Source organism: Schistocerca nitens, chromosome 3 (assembly GCF_023898315.1).
Source record: "Schistocerca nitens isolate TAMUIC-IGC-003100 chromosome 3, iqSchNite1.1, whole genome shotgun sequence".
Taxonomy (NCBI): Eukaryota; Metazoa; Arthropoda; class Insecta; order Orthoptera; family Acrididae; genus Schistocerca; species Schistocerca nitens.
The window spans coordinates 663,961,515-663,984,102 of record NC_064616.1 but is presented as its reverse complement, the minus strand read 5'-3'; the positions used below and the strand labels follow the sequence as shown (position 1 = coordinate 663,984,102).

The window sequence follows — 22,588 nt, the reverse complement described above, 5'->3', positions numbered from 1 at the left end:
GTAACAAATTACCCTTCTCCATCAACCCACAAAATCAGTAACACCATCACGGAATCACCCTGTATTCTTTTATTTATCAGTGACTGTCCACAGTCTCAGCCTGACATGTGTCAGCGGAGAGTATTTGGTGCATAATACATGTTTATAAACAGGCCGTTTGTACAGCATAATATTGCCATTTACTGCGCGTCGTCCGCCATGGCTAGCTTTTATCGTGCGGATCGCGCATTCGATTCCCGCGCACGCTATTTACGTAATATTTTTCTTTTCTTAGGAGAGGAAAAACTTCTTAGCCAAGATCACAGTAAAGCACCGTATTGTGGATAACCGGTTTCGGTAAACTATGTTACCACCATCAGCTCTTCGTACAGATTATTATAAACATCTTGTGCCAGATGAACGTAAAATCTTTGCATTAAATCTCCAAATGCACAGCATGTGACATGAATGATGTGTTGACACGTCAAAAGTAAAATTTAAAATTACTACGTACACAAATCGCCACAACACTGCATCCATATAATCACACGTCATGCCTTCCAGGGCGCCACAAGACAGACATCATTTGTGTCATATGCTGTGCATTTGGAGATTTAATGCAATGATTTTGTGTGCATCTGGCACAAGATATTTATAATAACCTGTATGAAGATCTGATGATGGTAACATTGTTTACCGAATTTGGTTATCCACAATACAGTGTTTTATTGCGATCTTGGCTAACAAGTTTTTCTTCTCCTAAGAAAGTAAATACAGATCACCCCTTCATACTCAGTATTAGTAAACTAATTAACATTTTTGTGATTTCTGGAAGGTTCTTGTGGAATTTTCTTGCACATTTTATGTGCGTATGACTAGGAATACTCGCTGCTCAGGGAGGCAGCTCAGCTATATGTTCACTTCATGTGTGCTCAATAAACGTTGAGAAGTTTTCCTGTTGTCGAGCCCACTCACGTAACTGGTACTCGATTCTGGACTCCAAGAGTACGTGACATATTTTGGTGAGGCACCCAGTATCCCGGACATCGACGTACACGTGACTTCAATTAGGCTACTCAAAAGCGGTACTCAAAAGCGGTCGTATTCGTGGGCTCCTAGGTCCACGTTGTCAAGAAAAGCGCTAATGCACACAAAAGCAATGGAAGTCAGATGCGCGTCAGACATCCATCAGTGCTTTCGGGAGACGCTGCCTAGACTCAGGCGAAATGGCTCAAGGGATTCGACAGTGTTGCTAAATACAGCAGATAGGATTAGGTGACGTGTTTTGTTTTCGTCTATTTTTACTTGAACGCTACTGCCCAGAAGTGTTTTGAAAATAACGAGGAACAGCTCAAGGGTTGGCACATATTTCAAACTGAAATTAGGAAACATATGTAGTATAACAATTGGGATTCTGGCCCACTTTTCAGACATACAATAGAAGTGGATGGTATACAGGGTGTTACAAAAAGGTACGGCCAAACTTTCAGGAAACATTCCTCACACACAAAGAAAGAAAATATGTTATGTGGACATGTGTCCGGAAACGCTTACTTTCCATGTTAAAGCTCATTTTATTACTTCTCTTCAAATCACATTAATCATGGAATGGAAACACACAGCAACAGAACTTACCAGCGTGACTTCAAACACTTTGTTACAGGAAATGTTCAAAATGTCCTCCGTTAGCGAGGATACATGCATCCACCCTCCGTCGCATGGAATCCCTGATGCGCTGATGCAGCCCTGGAGAATGGCGTATTGTATCACAGCCGTCCACAATACGAGCACAAAGAGTCTCTACATTTGGTACCGGGGTTACGTAGCCAAGAGCTTTCACATGCCCCCATAAATGAAGTCAAGAGGGTTGAGGTCAGGAGAGCGTGGAGGCCATGGAATTGGTCCGCCTCTACCAATCCATCGGTCACCGAAACTGTTGTTGAGAAGCGTACGAACACTTCGACTGAAATGTGCAGGAGCTCCATCGTGCATGAACCACATGCTGTGTCGTACTTGTAAAGGCACATGTTCTAGCAGCACAGATAGAGTATCCCGTATGAAATCATGATAACGTGCTCCATTGAGCGTAGGTGGAAGAACATGGGGCCCAATCAAGACATCACCAACAATGCCTGCCCAAACGTTCACAGAAAATCTGTGTTGATGACGTGATTGCACAATTGCGTGCGTATTCTCGTCAGCCCACACATGTTGATTGTGAAAATTTACAATTTGATCACGTTGGAATGAAGCCTCATCCGTAAAGAGAACATTTGCACTGAAATGAGGATTGACACATTGTTGGATGAACCATTCGCAGAAGTGTATCCGTGGAGGCCAATCAGCTGCTGATAGTGCCTGCACACGCTGTACATGGTACGGAAACAACTGGTTCTCCCGTAGCACTCTCCATACAGTGACATGGTCAACGTTACCTTGTACAGCAGCAACTTCTCTGACGCTGACATTAGGGTTATCGTCAACTGCACGAAGAATTGCCTCGTCCATTGCAGGTGTCCTCGTCGTTCTAGGTCTTCCCCAGTCGCGAGTCATAGGCTGGAATGTTCCATGCTCCCTAAGACGCCGATCGTTGCTTCGAACGTCTTCCTGTCGGGACACCTTCGTTCTGGGAATCTGTCTCGATACAAACGTACCGCGCCACGGCTATTGTCCCGTGCTAATCCATACATCAAATGGGCATCTGCCAACTCCGCATTTGTAAACATTGCACTGACTGCAAAACCACGTTCGTGATGAACACTAACCTGTTGATGCTACGTACTGATATGCTTGATGCTAGTACTGTAGAGCAATGAGTCGCATGTCAACACAGGCACCGAAGTCAACATTACCTTCCTTCAATTGGGCCAACTGGCGGTGAATCGAGGAAGTACAGTACATACTGACGAAACAAAAATGAGCTCTAACATGGAAATTAAGCGTTTCCGGACACATGTCCACATAACATCTTTTCTTTATTTGTGTATGAGGAATGTTTCCCGAAAGTTTGGCCGTACCTTTTTGTAACATCCTGTATGAAGTGTGTTGGGGAGACACGAAAAACAGTGCAGTCGTCGTTGTAATGCAGAAACAGAGTGATTTATCTGACGTCCAAAAGGGCATGATCATTGGCTTTTGGGCCAAGGGTGGAAGTATTTCCGAAACGGCTACGTTTCTAAACTGTTCGCTTCCCACCATAGTTAAAATGTACCGTGCTTGGCAAAAGGCATTATCCAAAACTGGCATTGCGGGCCATAGATGATAGAGGTGAACGATGGCTGCAGAGATGTGTACGGTCAAACAGACATGCAACTGTTGAGCAACTGATCGTACAGATGAACCGAGATTCTACCAATAGAGCCTCCTCAACGACAGTTCAGCAGACGTTACTGTGTATGGGCCTCCGCAGCAGGTACCTGGTTCATGCACCCATGCTGACTGCTGTTCATCGCCGGCCGGTGTGGCCGTGCGGTTCTAGCCGCTACAGTCTGGAACTGAGCGACCGCTACGGTCGCAGGTTCGAATGCTGCCTCGGGCATGGATGTGTGTGATGTCCTTAGGTTAGTTAGGTTTAATTAGTTCTAAGTTCTAGGCGACTGATGACCTCAGAAGTTAAGTCGCATAGTGCTCAGAGCCATTTGAACCTATTTTTTTTTCTCTGTTCATCGGCGACAATGGCTAGAAATTTGCACGCCAATACCGCAACTGGACGTCCACTGAGTGGTGACAGGTGGCCTTTTCAGAAGATCGCGTTTTATGCTCCATCGGACAGATGGCCGTTGGCGTGTACGGCCCTGGAACAAACGATGAAAGGGTCCAGGCCGGAGGAGTGAGCGTTATGGTCTGGGGAATGTTTTCGCGGAATTCTGTGGGTGATCTCGTCATTCTGGAAGGCCAAATGGATCAACACAAGTATGAATCTATCCATGGAGAACATTTCCACCCCTATATGTAGTTTGTATTTTCCTCGACACGATGGCATCTACCAGCAGGACAATGTAACATGTCATGCAGCTTGCAATGTAGGTGCATGATTGGAAGAGCATGAGGATGAGGTTACCATATTCCGCTGGCCACCAAACTCCTGCATTTAAACCCAGCCTAGAATCTATGGAACCATCTCGACTGGGCTGTTCATGCCATCCTCAAATGAGAAACCTAGCACAGCTAAGCACGGCACTGGAGTCGGCATTGCTCCGCATCCATGCCGCTACCTTCTAGAACTTTACTGACTCTCTCACTTCTGCGCTGCTACAGGTGGCTGTTCAGGCTTTTGAGAATGGTCATATTAATGTTACTGGAATGTGTACAACTGTACCATACTTAATACTATATCCATGACGACACGTGATGGTTGTCTACGTCCAGGGACTGGAGAGTGGCAACATGCTTTCTCAGCGGCAACATGACACAGTTTCCTTAGCAAACTTTCTACATCATCAATAAATTTGATCTCTCTCTCTCCCCCCCCCCCCCCCTTCCTCTCTCTCTCTCTCTCTCTCTCTCTCTCTCTCTCTCTCTCACACACACACACACACACGCACACACACACACAGAGAGAGAGAGAGAGACAGAGAGAGAGAGCTATGAGTAAAGTTCGATATCTGTACCCCATTTTCTGCAAAACACAATGGATGCTAAAATTATTTCCACATCTAAATTGTCTATGTTATTTATCAAAATGCACGTGACACTATTGATCCAATTTATCAGTTAATCTGCACTTGGCAATGACCAAACTTTGGTCTCAATACCACACTTGGTGCAAGGCACAAGAGAGACCCAAATTAAATATTTTTACATCTAAATTATGTGTATTATTTTTCTATAACTATACAACACACATGTTAGCTAAAATAATATTCTAAGCAGACAAGGCAGTGATAATTGACAATTCCAACAAATAGGCTGTCTCTATTGTTTTGCTATAAAACTGCAAGAAACAGATGTTGGCTAAAATAATATGCTAAGAAGACTTCGCAGAGATAGTTGACATTTACAAACAAACAAATAGGCATTCAGACTTCAAACAGTATTCTAAGAAAAGAAGCTCTGTGTCTGCCTAAAACATGACTGTGGAAGCTCAAATTAGGTGCTACAATGCTAGTTCCATGCCTAACTTGTCTGTATTATTGTTCTATAACAGTATAAAACACATGTGGCTAATACAACATACTAAGCCGGCAAGGTAGTAACATGATATCTCAGGTGTTTTCAACGCGATTGGTTAATAGTGTGCTTCCGGGTGTTCTGCTGAGTTGTTGTTCCCATTTTATGCGCAATACACTGAGTTGACAAGAGTCATGGGATAGCGATATTCACACACACAGTTGACAGCATTATCGCGGACACAGAGTATAAAAGGGTATTTCATTGGAGGAGCTGTCATTTGTGTTCAGGTGAGTCATGTGAAAAGGTTTTCGACGTGATTGTGGCCGTACGACAGGAATTAACAGACTCTGAATGCGGAATTGTAGTGGGAGCTAGACGTATGGGATAGACCATTTCGGATATAGTTAGGGAATGCAATATTCCGGGATCAACTGTGCCAATTGTGTGCCAAGAATACCAATTTTCAGGCATTACCTCTCACCACGAACAATGCAGTGGCAGATGGCCTTCACGAAACGACCAAGAGAAGCGGCGTTTGCGTACAGTTGTCAGTGCTAACACACAAGCAACAATGTGTAAAGTAACTGCAGAAATAAATGTGGAGTGTATTACGACGAATGTATCCATTAGGACAGTGCGGCAAAATTTGGGATTAATGGGTTATTCCAGCATATGACCAACGTGAGTTACTTTGCTAACAGTACGACATTGCCTCTCCCAGGCTCATGAACATATCGGTTGGATCCTAGACGATTGGAAAACCGTGGCCTGGCCAGATGAGTCCAGACTTCAGTTGGTAAGAGCTGACTTCGAGTGTGGTGCAGATCCCAAGAAGTCATGGATTCAAATTCTCAACAGGGTACTATGCAAACTGATGGCTTGTGTTCATATAGAATGGACTGTGTCCTCTGGTCCAATTTAACCGATCATTGACTGGAAATGGTTATGCTCGGCTACCTGGAGACCATATGCAGCAATTCATGGACTTCATTTTCCCAAACAACGATGGAATTTTTGTGGATGACAATGCCCATGTCAAAACATTCTGGACAATTCAAGGAAATGATTTGGCCACCCAGACCCCATCTAACATTTATGGGACATAATCGAGAAATTATTTTGTGCATTCTGCGCGGGGTAGCCGCGCGGTTTAAGGCGTCTTGTCACGGTCCTCCGTCAACCCGATCTGGTACGGATCCCACACTGATGAGCAATACTCAAGTATAGGTCGAACGAGTATTTTGTAAGCCACCTCCTTTGTTGATGGACTACATTTTCTAAGCACTCTCCCAATGAATCTCAACCTGGTACCCGCCTTACCAACAATTAATTTTATACGATCATTCCACTTCAAATCGTTCCGCGCGCATACTCCCAGATATTTTACAGAAGTAACTGCTACCAGTGTTTGTTCCGCTATCATATAATCATACAATAAAGGATCCTTCTTTCTATGTATTCGCAACACATTTGTCTATGTTAAGGGACAGTTGCCACTCCCTGCACCAAGTGCCTATCCGCTGCAGATCTTCCTGCATTTCGCTACAATTTTCTAACGCTGCAACTTCTCTGTATACTACAGCATCATCCGCGAAAAGCCGCATGGAACTTCCGATACTATCTACTAGGTCATTTATATATATTGTGAAAAGCAATGGTCCCATAACACTCCCCTGTGGCACGCCAGAGGTTACTTTAACGTTTGTAGACGTCTCTCCATTGATAACAACATGCTGTGTTCTGTTTACTAAAACCTCTTCAATCCAGCCACACAGCTGGTCTGATATTCCGTAGGCTCTTACTTTGTTTATCAGGCGACAATGCGGAACTGTATCGAACGCCTTCCGGAAGTCAACAAAAATAGCATCTACCTGGGAGCCGGTATCTAATATTTTCTGGGTCTCGTGAACAAATAAAGCGAGTTGGGTCTCACACGATCGCTGTTTACGGAATCCATGTTGATTCCTACAGAGTAGATTCTGGGTTTCCAAAAACGACATGATACTCGAGCAAAAAACATGTTCTAAAATTCTACAACAGATCGACGTCAGAGATATAGGTCTATAGTTTTGCGCATCTGCTCGACGACCCTTCTTGAAGACTGGGACTACCTGTGCTCTTTTCCAATCATTTGGAACCCTCCGTTCCTCTAGAGACTTGCGGTACACGGCTGTTAGAAGGGGGGCAAGTTCTTTCGCGTACTCTGTGTAGAGTCGAATTGGTATCCGGTCAGGTCCAGTGGACTTTCCTCTGTTGAGTGATTTCAGTTGCTTTTCTATTCCTTGGACACTTATTTCGATGTCAGCCATTTTTTCGTTTGTGCGAGGCTTTAGAGAAGGAACTGCAGCGTGGTCTTCCTCTGTGAAACAGCTTTGGAAAAAGGTGTTTAGTATTTCAGCTTTACATGTGTCATCCTCTGTTTCAGTGCCATCATCATCCCGGAGTGTCTGGATATGCTGTTTCGAGCCACTTACTGATTTAACGTAAGACCAGAACTTCCTAGGATTTCATGCACAAAATCCTGCACGAGCAACACTTTCGCAATTCTGGACATCTATAGAGACAGCATGGCTCAGTATTTCTGCAGGGGACTTCCAACGACTTGTTGAGTCCATTCAACATCGAGTTGCTGCACTATACCGGGCAAAAGGAGGTCTGACACGATATTAGGAGGTACCCCATGACTTTTGTCACCTTCGACGACCAGCCCAGTCGTCCTCTATGGGTGCTGTGAGTTTTGTTGTTTCATGTATTCACGGCCTGGATTGCAACCAGATTGTGAACTATGTACCTTGCTGTGAACTGTGGTTGGTCGCGTGCCGCTGTTTATAGCTGTGTGAGATTCCAAACATCCACTATGCCCTTTGATGCTGTTTTATTTCTCAGAGCACCGAAATTCTTTCACAAGGGGACCACACAGAGATTGGGTATTTTAGTTTTTACTTTTTATGTGTTTGTTTGTGGACTGTGAAGTTAAGAACACAATAGTTAGACGCAGTAGTAGTTGGACAAAGTTCATACGGGTGTGTTTTGTTACTGCAGGTTGCCTACATTAGGGGCAGGTATGCACTCAGGGGCAAACCTATTGTTCTCCTCTGATTTACAGGTACTTAAGGGGAGTTGGAATGCCCTATCTCGCCAATGTTAAATTTGCTAACTTTGTGTACCTTTTTCTTTGGAACTATTATCTTCAGAACTTTGAAATTCTGGCAGAGGTTTTCAGCATATATTGTGAGCCCACTGAACTAGAACCAATGTTTTCTTTTTGTTGGTATAGTATTTATGAATTTTTTACCATTAAGCCATTTTTTATTGGAAAAAGTATAACATAAACTTCCCTAGTTCAGAGAATAAGCCAGTTCTTGTCATGATTCTAGTTCAGTGGCCTCTTTGAACTGTTTTGCAGCATTTCTGAAAATTTGAATGTTGTTGGTTGAGTGGTTTATGAGATAAAGGTACATGTAACACTAAAAATGTCAAATGCCAGAAAATGCGATTAAAGTAATTTATTATGAAAATTCACAAATACCTTTTATTCTATTATCAAAAGTGTCCAGCAGAGTAATCAGGGTCATCTTCTAGTTCTTCTTCTTCACCTAGAAGCTTTCTTCTCCTTGCTGCCCTTGCTTTTTTTGTATTAAATTCAGCTGCATACTGAGCCTTCCTTACTCGCACGCTGTCCAGAAGCTGAAGACCTCTGATGGTGTTGATACCAGGAGCAATGCCGAGCCTTGCCATGACCTTTAGCCTACCCATATGACCATCATTGAATGAAATAACAGCATCACTGACTCCCCATTTCAATGTTTTTATCCCAACAAATACATTCTTAGGTACACGAGTCCAAATGAGGTTGTTGAACGACTCGTTTTGATTCTGGGTACAACCATGAAGACATTTTCGCAGAAGATCAGGATGCCCCAAGTCTCTATATATTGGTTTAATTACTTCCATAACAGCCAATGGAATATAATTTTTATGGTGATAAGGATCCCCAGTAGCTTGAGATTTTCTATAATTGCACCATGACTGAGGACCATCTGGACAAGCAAAATGTTGAGGATTATCATCAGTTGATGATCGATGTAAATATGTGGCCCATACAGCTTGTCTCATTTCCTGCAAATTATTTGCATTATTTCTTATTGCCATACCATAGTATTGTTGTAATTCATTTATAATTTTATCTGACAGGCGACCTCTAATGGTTTTACCATCTGACAAAATTTTGTCCTTCAGATTCTGTTTCAGTTTCCTTAGACGAGTGCCCATTCGTTTCTGAACATGACCGACACATTCTAGTTTAGTTATTGTCTTATTGACATATGGCATGGATTCTGTAACACTTTTGTATGCCTTGGAGTCCCCATCTCCAAGGAATTTTGTGTAAAATACTCCCCGTTCTTTTTCTGATCTGCTAAACATTTTCACAGCAGCGGCAGCCTCCATGCCTCCACTCGTACCTTCATAATTCTTGCTACATATGTGAGCTGCTTCTATCTTACCAGATGCACAATGGTAACAATGTTTAGTGAGCACTTCATAGTCCAAAACTTTACCGCTGTCCACACTAGTAACAGTAGCAACAGCATTTTTGGATGTGTGACCCCTTTTCTGCCAGGTTCCATCAAAAGCAACAGGGATATCTGGGTTTCCTTCATTTATATATTTTGCTTCACTGGCAGCAGCTTTCATTGATAAATCTGCTACAGACTGAACAGCATCTCCTATCACTTCAGTGTAATTGTCAATTTTAGCAGGTGGAGGTGGAAGATTCATTATGGCACAAAATGTTTGAGCAGCAGTATGTCCTTTACCAATTGCTCTCATTGCATACATTAGCCTGATATTACTCTCAAACAAATTGCTACTGCATGTTTTAGAGCTCCAAAAACAGGTCTCATTTTCACAACTGGCACAAACTATAGCAATTTTGCAGGAAAGTCCTATAGATTTTGTTATGTTCATATCAAAAGAACCTCCACAAAGATTACAACACAAACATTTCTTCATAAACTCAGTAAAAACAGGAAAGTCGACTAAAACATATTGTTCATTAGAAGCTTCATCTGTAATTTCACTTGCACAGTTTGATAACTTCTTTTTTGATGCACTGGTGGGCGTGTCTCCTTCACACATCTCAGCTGTACAAACGTCAGAACTTTCACCAGCATCAACAGGTGCTGAAGCAGAATCACTTGAACAAACGTTATTTGTAAATCTATTACCGCGAAACTTTCGCTTTTTAAATAATGATGCACTCCTAGGCATCGTAGAAACTACGCACTCACCACTGAAAGTCAAAACAAGACAGATAACAAACTCCAAATGAGCGACAAACTAAACTCGAGGCTCAAAACAAACACTCACAGATCAAAAACTGAACAATAAACACAGCTAGTCGTAAAAACAATGGTACCTATGGAAGGATCAAAGATTCTACAACTGAAGAGTGAAATCCACAGCCTTCTATATGTAATGTTTTCGGAAATGCGAAGATTTAAATGTGTACAAATCACAAGATGGGTAACTTTGCTGGGCGCACATGTAATTTTGAAAAATTAAATAAAAATACTTCCAATTGGAATTTCTTAACAAATTTTGCACCATTTTAAGCAGAAAATTTCAAATTAAGTTATAAGGTTAAAAACTGAAAATGTGAATTTTTTCCATTTTCCGGCATTCCAACTCCCCTTAACCTATTGTTCTCCTTTGATAGACAGGAATTTAACCTATTGTTCTCCTTTGACTGACAAGTACTTAACCTATTGTTCTGCTAAAATGATCCTTCATTTTGATTGACAGGCACTTAACATATTGTTCCCCCACCCCCACCCCCTCCCCCTCGCCCAAACCCAATCCCCCTCCCCCCTCGCTGCTACAGGTACACTTTCAGGTCTGCGACATTGGAATATGCCCCTCTCACTCCAATCAATTTGATTGAGTAATTAATTAAATTGATCAATTAATTAACCTCTCCCCCTATGATAAATCCACTCCCTCCCCCTTCCCTCCCACAGAAAATGGTGAGAAGTTCAAATTTCATCAGGACAATCCAACACCTCAACAAACCTAAGAAACTGGTGGGAAAATAGGCCACTTGGGATACCTCCACTATCCTAAGTCATCCGACCGCCACCTCTTCCTAGGAACTTGCCGGAAGTTTGAATTTTGGAGGGGAGATAGGTCAGTTGAGCTATCTCTCCTAACCTAAGAAAATGGCAGGAAAGAAAGGGCAGTTGGGCTACCTCGATTAACCTAAGTCATCCGACTACCACCTCGTCCTAGGAAAGAGGACTCGAACTATGCTGGACATAAGTCCTTATTTTGCATTCACTATTTATTTAAACAATTAGAAGCAGTACCATCATCAAGTGTAGTAGCCATGGGATCTAGAGTCCAACTGATCTAGTACACAGTACTGCCACCAGAAGGCACTGTCGTCCATTCCGTGACATAATCTAAGATGGTGGGGGAAAATGGTGGGAAACAGTGTGGTCGCCATGGGGTCCAGAGTCCAACTGACCTAGTACACAGTACTGCCACCAGAGGGTGCTGTCATCTGTTCCATGATGTAACCCAAGATGGCTGTCTCAAGGGGAAAATGACTCAGCCTGTGCTGGGCTGCTGGAGAGAGAAAGGAGTGTACTTTATTTATTTTGGAACAATTTATTTAGGGATGGATTTGAGATAGTATATTTATCACACTGATACAAAACACACGCTATGACATACTTTGGGTCATGCCACACAGCCTAAGGACCTGTAAACTACTCGTAAAATACCGAAATAGCGCTCTGCAGACACGCAATAATTACAGCACACAGCACACAGGCATGCAAACGGCTCCTAAATAATGCAGTACACTGATGTACAGACACGAAATCAATGTCATCTCACTTTAATTTACTATCGAGGACGTCTTAAATGAGAGCTCTGTGTGTTATTTTGCATATACAGCAGATTTTTGTGGTAAATATGGCAGAAACATCAATACAGCTGAGGTAGTTAATGAAATAGCGGCTTTCAAATTTTAGAAGGGAAAAACTCTTGAAACACAGACACAGCTTCCCATTTTTTTCCTTTTTCAAATTGTGGGTTACGAAATGATTATCCAACATTGAAATACCTTTAAGGATATATATGACAACTCCAGTGACGTCAGCATCTTGTCAATTCTCTCATTGCAAATGAAGATATGAGTCCAATTAAACTGTGCCTCAAAACATTCCTCAAGCATAGTCTTCATCCTGCAGCATTTCTTCATCTTCAAGCTTCCTCTTGGCATTCCTTTTAGCACTTCTTGCTTCCGCAGTAACTTGAAGAGCGAATCTTTCAGCTTCATGCACTCATTGTCTGTCACATGCAAGCAATTGATCTTCCATATGAGATCACATTTTGTGCCCAGATTTCTCAGGATTCCAACCTTCCTATCACTCCATCATTGAAACATATCACTGTATCTAGTATACCAACTTTTTAATGTATTTAGTCCTACAAAAACATTCTTTGGTAATCTTTCCCATATGCAATGGTTGAAAGTTTCATTTGTATTTTGAGTGGCCCCATGAAGACATTTACTAAGCAAACCAGGGTCACTAAGGTCTCTAAAAATTGGTCTTATTTCATTTATAACAGACCCAGGAAGAGAATGCTTATGATGGTATATTTGACCACTTTCGTTTGCTTTTTGGTAAACATACCAAGAATCTGCTCCTTTAGGGCAAAGTCCGTGAACAGGGTGGTCATCTGTGGACAATTTATGAGAGCAGGTGGCCCAGACATCTTTTCTCATTCCTGTAACATCATTCAGAGGTGCAGTTCGTCTAATGGTCAGTCCATAATAACTCTGAAGAAGGTCTATTTTAGTTTCTGTCAATCTGCCTCGGCCAGACAGAGATTTTCCATCAGAAAACAACTTCCCTTTCATTTCTCTTCATAGTTTCTTCAATGTAGCACCCATTCTCTTTTGCACATCTCCACAACACTACAGTTTTGTTACAAAGATATCACCATAAATATTGAACTCATTAATTTTATTGAAAGCTTTAGAGCCCCCATCGCCTACGTACTTCGTATATCTAACGTTATAAATAGGCACCGTCCTCTGAAATATTTTTAAAGCTCTATTAGGCCTACACTCCGTACCTCCACTTTAACCATCTTAATTCTTAGAACACTGATGTTCAATATGCCCTTCAGTATTACCATGGCAGGTGTGGCAGTACTTAGGTAAGTCCATGTAAGTAGCACTTACAACACCATTCAAGGAACGATATCCTAGATGTTGCCATGTCCCATCAAGTGCAACAGCAATGTCCCTGGTTCCACTAATATTTGCAGTTTCTTCTACTACACGTTTCATAGATGTTTTAGACACAATCGTCAAGACACCTGAAAGTATTTTTATGTACTTGCTGAACCTACTGGGAGGAGGAGGAATGTCCATCAAACCACAAAACGTTTGAGCAGGCTTTTTTCCTTTTCCTATTGCACGCATCACCCAGACTAACTTCAAATTCATATCATATGAATTATGCACATTGTTCGAAGTCATTTTCGAGGTAGATTTATTGCAGGGTCTACACAGAACAACTGATTTTGACGCTAAATTCTTCCTGCTACTTTGTTGTTCACTTATTTACAGTCGGCCTACACCATCACATTGTTTATATTTCGTAACTTCCTTTATCAAAGAAGATAAGATGCCCACATCATCAACAACAAATACACTGCAAACAGTGTCATTGTTAACACAAAAATTTGTATCACCAAGAGGCGTGCCATATGGGAGTTTCTTCCCTGAAGAACTGAAACATAGGTTACTTTAAACAGTGTGGCTTGCTTTGTTTGTGAACTGGTTACCACGGAATTTCCTTTTATTGAATTTCTTGAAGCATGGCATAGTTCGTATTTATTGCACGCTAAAGGATGTGTACTTCAACAAATATATGTAGCACCTGGGCAACAAACATTCAGTAACATGTGAACAAACTGCTTCAGCGAAACAAAAGTATATACTAGCAAATGTAATGATTTACAGACACTAGAAACATATACTGTTACCAATATATACAATGTATCATACGTATAATCGCTGGAAACAGAAAGTTCACAGTTGTTTTCGAAATAATACTGGTTTCTGTAACAGAAATAAAGGGGGCGTGGTGGCATTACATGACTGTAACTTTAAAATTTTGTATATATAGGTAATTTTTCTTTTGAAACCCTCAATGTAATCAGGAAAGACTATAGAATTTAACAGGCTCATAAAAATCATTCCATGTAGGCTTTCACGGCCGGCGTCTTCATCAATAAACACATCCGGGCTAAGTTGCCGTGGTCGATCTGTAAAACTTCTTCTCCCTAACGTTTCGTTCTCAACTACGGAGAACATCTTCGGAGGTGAGTCGTTGACTCAGCAAGTGCTCAGATGGAAAACCAGTCCTAATCAAATAAGGGAAAGCAGAAAGGTGGAAGGAGTATATAGAGGGTCTGGTCTGTACAAGGGCGATGCACTTGAGGGCAATATTATGGAAATGGAAGGGGACGTAGATGAAAATGTAAGCGGAGATACTGCGTAAAGATTTTGACAGCGGTCTGAAACACCTAAGTCAAAACAAGGATCCGGGAGTAGACAACATTCCATTAGAGCTACTGGTAACCCTAGTGAGCAAGATGTATGAGACAGATGAAATATCTTCAGACTACAAGAAGAGTATAATAATTCCAATCCCAAAGAAAGCAGGTGTTCACAGGTGTGAAAATTACCAAACTATCAGTTTAATAAGTCACGGTTGCAAAATACTGACACAAGTTCCTTACAGATAAATGGAAAAACTGATAGAGACTGACCTTGGGGAAGATCAGTTTGGGTTCCATAGATATGTTGGAACATGCGAGGCAATATTTACCCTACGCCTTAACTTAAAAGATAGGTTAAGCAAAGGCAAACCTACATTTCTAGCATTTGTAGACTTGGAGAAAGCTTATGACAATGTTGACTGGAATTGTTGTTGTTGTGGTCTTCAGCCCTGAGACTGGTTTGATGCAGCTCTCCATGCTACTCTATCCTGTGCAAGCTTCTTCATCTCCCAGTGCTTACTGCAACCTATATCCTTCTGAATCTGCTTAGTGTATTCATCTCTTGGTCTCCCTCTATGATTTTTACCCTCCACACTGCCCTCCAATGCTAAATTTGTGATCCCTTGATGCCTCAGACTATGTCCTACCAACCGTTCCCTTCTTCTTGTCAAGTTGTGCCACAAACTCCTCTTCTCCCCAAATCTATTCAATACCTCCTCATTAGTTATGTGATCTACCCGTCTAATCTTCAACATTCCTCTGTAGCACCACATTTCGAAAGCTTCTATTCTCTTCTTGTCCAAACTATTTATCGTCCATGTTTCACTTCCATACATGGCTACACTCCATACAAATACTTTCAAAAACGCCTTCCTTCTATAATCGATGTTAACAAATTTCTCTTCTCCAGAAACGCTTTCCTTGCTTTGCCAGTGTACATTTTATATCCTCTCTACTTCGTTCATCATCAGTTATTTGGCTCCCCAAATAGCAAAACTCCTTTACTACTTTAAGTGTCTCATTTCCTAATCTAATTTCCTCAGCATCACCCGACTTAATTCGGCTACGTTACATTATCCTCATTTTGCTTTTGTTGATGTTCATCTTATATCCGCCTTTCAAGACACTGTCCATTCCGTTCAACTGCTCTTCCAAGTCCTTTTCTGCCTGTGACAGAATTACAATGTCATCGGTGAACCTCAAAGTTTTTATTTCTTCTCCGTGGATTTTAATACCTACTCCAAATTTTTCTTTTGTTTCCTTTACTGCTTGCTCAGTATACAGACTGCGGGGATAGGCTACAACCCTGTCTCACTCCCTTCCCAACCACTGCTTCCCTTTCATGCCCCTCGACTCTTATAACTGCCATATGGTTTCTGGACAAATTGTAAATAGCCTTTCGCTCACTGTATTATTCCCCTGCCACCTTTAGAATTTGAAAGAGAGTATTCCAATCAACATTGTCAAAAGCTTTCTCTAAGGCTACAAATGCTAGAAATGTAGGTTTACCTTTCCTTAATCTTTCTTCCAAGATAAGTCTTAAGGTCAGTATTGCTTCACGTGTTCCAATATTTCTATGGAATCCAAACTGATCTTCCCTGAGGTCAGCTTCTACCAGTTTTTTCATTTGTCTGTAAAGAATTCGTGTTAGTATTTTGCAGCTGTGACTTATTAAACTGATAGTTCGGTAATTTTCACATCTGTCAACGCCTGCTTTCTTTGGGATTGGAATTACTATATTCTTCTTGAAGTCTGAGGGTATTCCGCCTGTCTCATACATCTTGCTCACCATATGGTAGAGTTTTGTCAGGACTGGCTCTTCCAAGGCCGTCAGTAGTTCTAATGGAATGTTGACTACTCCCGGGGCCTTGTTCTGACTCAGGTCTTTCCGCACTCTGTCAAACTCTTCACGCAGTATCGTATCTCCCATTTCATCTTCATTTACATCCTCTTCCATTTCCATAATATTGTCCTCAAGTACATCGCCCTTGTATAGACCCTCTATATACTCCTTCCACCTTTCTGCTTTCCCTTCTTTGCTTAGAACTGGGTTTCCATCTGAGCTCGATATTCATACAAGTGGTTCTCTTTTCTCCAAAGGTCTATTTAATTTTCCTGTTGGCAGTATCTATCTTACCCCTAGTGAGATAAGCCTCTACATCCTTACATTTGTCCTCCAGCCATTCCTGCTTAGCCATTTTGCACTTCCTGTCGATCTCATTTTTGAGATGTTTGTATTCCTTTTTGCCTGCTTCATTTACTGAATTTTTATATTTTCTCCTTTCATCAATTAAATTCAATATTTCTTCTGTTACCCAAGGATTTCTACTAGCCCTCGTCTTTTTACCTACTTGACCCTCTGCTTCCTTCACTACTTCATCCCTCAGAGCTACCCATTCTTCTTCTACTGTATTTCCTTCCCCATTCCTGTCAATTGTTCCCTTATGCTCTCCCTGAAACTCTGTACAACCTCTCGTTTAGTCAGTTTATCCAGGTCCCATCTCCTTAAATTCCCACCTTTTTGCAGTTTCTTCAGTTTTAACCTACAGTTCATAACCAACAGATTGTGGTCAGAGTCCACATCTGCCCCTGGAAATGTCTTACAATTTAAAATCTGGTTCCTAAATCTCTGTCTTACCATTATATAATCTATCTGACACCTTCTATCATCTCCAGGATTCTTCCATGTATACAACCTTCTTTTATGATTCTTGAACCAAGTGTTAGCTATGATTAAGTTATGCTCTGTGCAAAATTCTACCACACGGCTTCCTCTTTCATTTCTTACCCCCAATCCATATTCACCTACTATGTTTCCTTCTCTCCCTTTTCCTACTCTCAAATTCCAGTCACCAATGACTATTAAATTTTCATCTCCCTTCATTACCTGAATAATTTCTTTTATCTCATCATACATTTCATCAATTTCTTCATCATCTGCAGAGCTAGTAGGCATATAAACTTGTACTACTGTGGTAGGCATGGGCTTTGTATCCATCTTGGCCACAATAATGCGTTCACTATGCTGTTTGTAGTAGCTTACCCTCATTCCTATTTTTTAATTCATTATTAAACCTACTCCTGCATTACCCATATTTGATTTTGTATTTATAACCCTGTATTCACCTGACCAAAAGTCTTGTTCCTCCTGCCACCGAACTTCACTAATTCCCACTATATCTAACTTTAACCTATCCATTTTCCTTTTTAAATTTTCTAACCTAACTGCCCGATTAAGGGATCTGACATTCCACACTCCGATCCGTAGAACAACAGTTTTCTTTCTCCTGATAATGACATCCTCTTGAGTAGTCCCCGCCCGGAGGTCCGAGTGGGGAACTATTTTACCTCCAGAATATTTTACCCAAGAGGATGCCATCATCATTTAACCATACAGTAAAGCTGCATGCCCTTGGAAAAAATTACGGCTGTAGTTTCCCCTTGCTTTCAGCTGTTCACAGTACCAGCACAGCAAGGCCGTTTTGGTTAGTGTTACAATGCCAGATCAGTCAATCATCCAGACTGTTGCCCCTGCAACTATTGAAAAGGCTGCCCCTCTTCAGCTACCACACGTTTGTCTGGCCTCTCAACAGATACCCCTCCATTGTGGTTGCACCTACAGTACGGCCATCTGTATCGCTGAGGCACGCAAGCCTCCCCACCAACGGCAAGGTCCATGGTTGATGGGGGGGAATACTCTCTTTCAAATTCTGAAGGTGGCAGGGGTTAAATACAGGGAGTGAAAGCCTAATTACAATTTTTACAGAAACCAGATGGCAGCTGTAAGAGTTGAGGGGCATGAAAGGGTAACAGACTTTTCTGGAAGTATTTGTATGGAGTGTAGCCATGTATGGAATTGAAACATGGGCGAAAAATAGTTTAGTCAAGAAGAGAATAGATGCTTTCAAAATGTGGTGCTACAGAAGAATGTTGAAGATTAGATTGGTAGATCACATAACTAATGAGGAGGTACTGTATAGAATTGGCAAGAACTTGACTAGACGAAGGGATCTGTTGGTAGGACATGTTTTGAGGCATCAAGAGATCACCAATTTAGTATTGAAGGGAAGTGAGGAGGGCGAAAATCCTAGAGGGTGACCAAGAGACAAATACACTAAGCAGATTCAAAAGGATGTAGGTTGCAGTAGTTACTCGGAGATTAAGAGGCTGGCCGTGGATAGAGTAGCATGGAGAGTGGCATCAAACAAGTCTCTGGACTGAAGACCATAACAACAACAATCTTATCAATCATCACTCAACTAATGAATGTTATAGTTGAACAATTGAAAGATCCAGCAGTACTGAAGACCATAGAGGACTTACAGAAGGAACTGTTAAAAGGGAAATCAGATTCATGGATGGAAAGCTGTAATGGGATGACAATGGTTGCTCATTAGGTCAAGTAATTTATGGCCAGCAATAATGAAATATTTTTATTGAACACTTTCATCAGGTCATTGGAGCTTTGCAAAGACCATCAACACATTCAGAAGCAGGTACATTTGCCAGGTCAGTACCCATCTATCAGAATTTATGTAAGCCACTGTAGAAACAGCCAATGACAAAATCATGTGGCTCAGTTCCACCCTGGACACCTGGTATAATGTTCTCCTCCAGTTGCTCTATTTCATAAGATTGCAATTGTCCAATCGGAGAGGTTACTCAAGTTGACAAAATTGGAATGAAAGGCCAGTATCAGCAAAGCTGTCCCAACTACTGCAGCAAATGTTTTAAGTTTCTGATTAACACATTGTGAGAAATTGTGAACATTAATCATAAAAAGTGTTGCCTTGGGTATGGGAAATGTTCTGTGAGGACATTTGTCTGCAAGCAGTGGACAGTTGTCATTGTGTGGACAGTGTTATATCATGAAATTGTTTGTGATATCAGTGATTAAAACACTTTCCCAAATTCAGAAAACATTTAACATGGTGCTCTATAATTTAAAATTGTGTCTACCACAATAAACAGAAAGACTGAGATATGATACTGCCAAATGTTACATTTGCATACAACACTACAAACTAAGACTAGCATGAAACCTGGTTTCATGCTATTTTTCCTGATCCATGCTCAAGAAACTGAAACAGAAATTGATACTTTGTTTTTATTGTGACTTGGCAATGCTCAGGATGATGACATGAAAGAGCTCATCTTCAGAATTGAAGAAGCAAAACACCTGGCATGCATGTGGACTGTGGACCCACAAACCTTGTGGGGCATGATGTTTGACAGGTTGTAACTTAGATCTATTAGTGATTATACTCCCCCAATACTACATCTGACTTTTGTGTGAGAGACCAGCATGCCACCACATCTGATGGACACTGGCACAGGGTTGAAGCAGCATGGAGTGCCACACTTGCATCTGTTATCCAAGCTAAATTTGCTTTGATGTACAGTCTGGTTAGGACCATTGTTGTTCCAAGAGTTGGCAGCTCTGAGTACTATATTTCAGACACAATACAGCTACATACTTAATCTTGTATTCCTATTATTGTATTGTAGATGTACAATAAGTAAAATTTTATAATTTGCTGTGCTTTCTGGTGTTGCAATTTCAATGGTAAGCAGTGTATATGTGGTATTTGCTTTCAAAGGCACACGGCTCATGACATGCATATAAAAAGCATTCAGGAGACAAGTAACCTCACTCTGCACTAGTCTGTCTCCTATTCTCATGTATATTCCTGTTCACATCCAATTCTTCCTCTATTCCTCTATTTTTCATAACTTTAATTACATTTGTAGCTCAATAGAACCTCCTCTACATTATTTTCCTAATTGCCTCCTTCTTGGCTTCTGTTCTGTCTTGCGTGCGTGTGTGTGTGTGTGTGTGTGTGTGTGTGTGTGTGTGTGTGTGTGCACGCACTGCAGAATCCATTAACTATACTTAGACTGCCCTGAAGAAGAGTGCAAGTTTGTAATCTGGACTACCTACATTCAGATCTTGTTCGAGTGTTTATTGTATTGTATTGTATTTTTATTGATCCAGGCAATCATAGTATTGTACAGCTGTACATATGATATTGGACAAGTCAAGAGAGCTATTTACAAGTAATTTTTACAAATTGATTTTTACATTATTTTGTAGCAAGGAAATTATCTATATTAAACCAAACAGTTAATACAAATCATAGAATTGTAAGATTGTACATACGATATTGTACAGGTCAAGAGAACATATTTGCAAGTAATTTTTAATAAATTGATTTTACATTATTTTGCAATGAGGAAGTTAGCTATCTTTAACAAAACAGTAAATACAAATGTTGTATGGTAAAATATAAACAGCCAATGTAATAGTAAAGTAGTCGAGTGTATTTCATAGACATGCACAGTATATAATAATCCAGTATATTTCAGAGACATGCACAGTATATAATTTTCAGACCTAATTGAACATTTATCATATTGTTTACATTTTTAACCCCTTTCAAAAAAATGATCAACTGCATAAAAGCAATGGTCCAAGAGATATTTTTTTAACTTATGTGTGGAGGCTCTTGGGTTCTTTGTTGCTTTGATTTCATTGGGTAAATTATTATACATTTGTATCCCAACATTTAAAACACTTTTTTGGTAGCAGTTAGTTCTGGACTGAATCATATGTACGTCAGATTGCTGCCTTGTTGCATAGTTATGAATATCTCCATTGAATTTTAGTGTGCAGTCATTGTTTAACAGGTATGACTTGACAAATGAGACGATATTCTAAATGTAAGCAGAGGGCAGTGTCATAATGCCATTTGTTTTGAAATGTTGTCTGCATGATTCGTTATGTCTTAGATTACATATTATGCGTATTGCCTTTTTTTTGCATTTTCTCCACTATATGAATATGACTATCTTTAATCATTCCACTAGTCCATTAGGTAGGAATTTTCTATATGTTTCCTATAATTTTTAATTCTGGTCTATTAATTTTACGCAAATATTCTATTGACTGTGCTTTTCTGGAGCTGAAAAAATTTTCGTGATGTATCCATCAACTTTACTGTCAAAACCAGTATAGTAACAGCATACAGTGATGATCATCATTCTTATGAATTATACTCTTGCAGGAGGGTCGGGAGTCAACGGGCGAGATGGCCACGAGCCCACGTCGCCAGGCATCACAAGTGTCTGGGGCGGCCATGGCAGCAGGAGTTCGACCTAAGGAGCCACCACCCATGGTTGTGCAGGGAGATTTTAGAAAGGTAAAAGTTCATGGCCACAGAAGTTGAAAATATTATTTCTAAGAATATATTTGTACTTTTAGCCAACTCTAAAGGGCGAAATTGCTAGAAGAATTTGCACCTGGAAACTGTGAATAACACTGAAACACAGAGAAGCTGATATATTTTTAAACATCATTATAGTCCAACAGCGAGATAACATGACAACAAAACAAAGTGATTTGTGTCAATAACAAGTTTTTTAAATTGCACAGAATCCTGTTAACTTATTTTGCTTTTCATTTATTTCTGAAGTATGATGATGTTACAACCCTTAAATAAAGGTACACACATGATGTTTGAAATAAAGAAGCTTGAGAATTAGGAAAAGAGTAGGCCTACACACAAAACCACATGGGGTCCTAATAGTATATGGATTGTATGATTAGTAACGTTTCAGATTCATAATGTTCTGCAATTTGCTGTTCAATTACTGTTCTAATTTCATCATTTTAATAAGTTTCTCAGTTTCTGGTGAAGCTTTCCATAACCATTTCCTTTTACTGCATTTATTGTATAATGGGTGTATTGATGGGTAACTGTCCAAAACTTAATTCACTGTAACAGTTACAGTTCATACAAAAATATTAATTTACTGCCACATAATCCTTATGCAGAATTCTGGTGAGGGACATTACAAAGACTTTTACCAAGCTGTTACAGACTACTTTCCACTGAGTGGCAAGTGCTATTCA

The 22,588-nt window shown here is 40.7% G+C and overlaps 1 protein-coding gene across 1 annotated transcript in view; it reads left to right on the top strand.

Annotated features, from left to right (window-relative positions):
• The window catches only part of LOC126249701 (rho GTPase-activating protein 100F), a 405,508-nt gene that overhangs the window by 77,343 nt on the left and 305,577 nt on the right, over window positions 1-22,588 (top strand). The window contains exon 2 of the mRNA XM_049951380.1: window positions 21,741-21,875. Within this exon, the coding sequence (XP_049807337.1) occupies window positions 21,741-21,875 (135 nt within the window). The remainder of the gene's footprint in view (window positions 1-21,740; window positions 21,876-22,588) is intronic.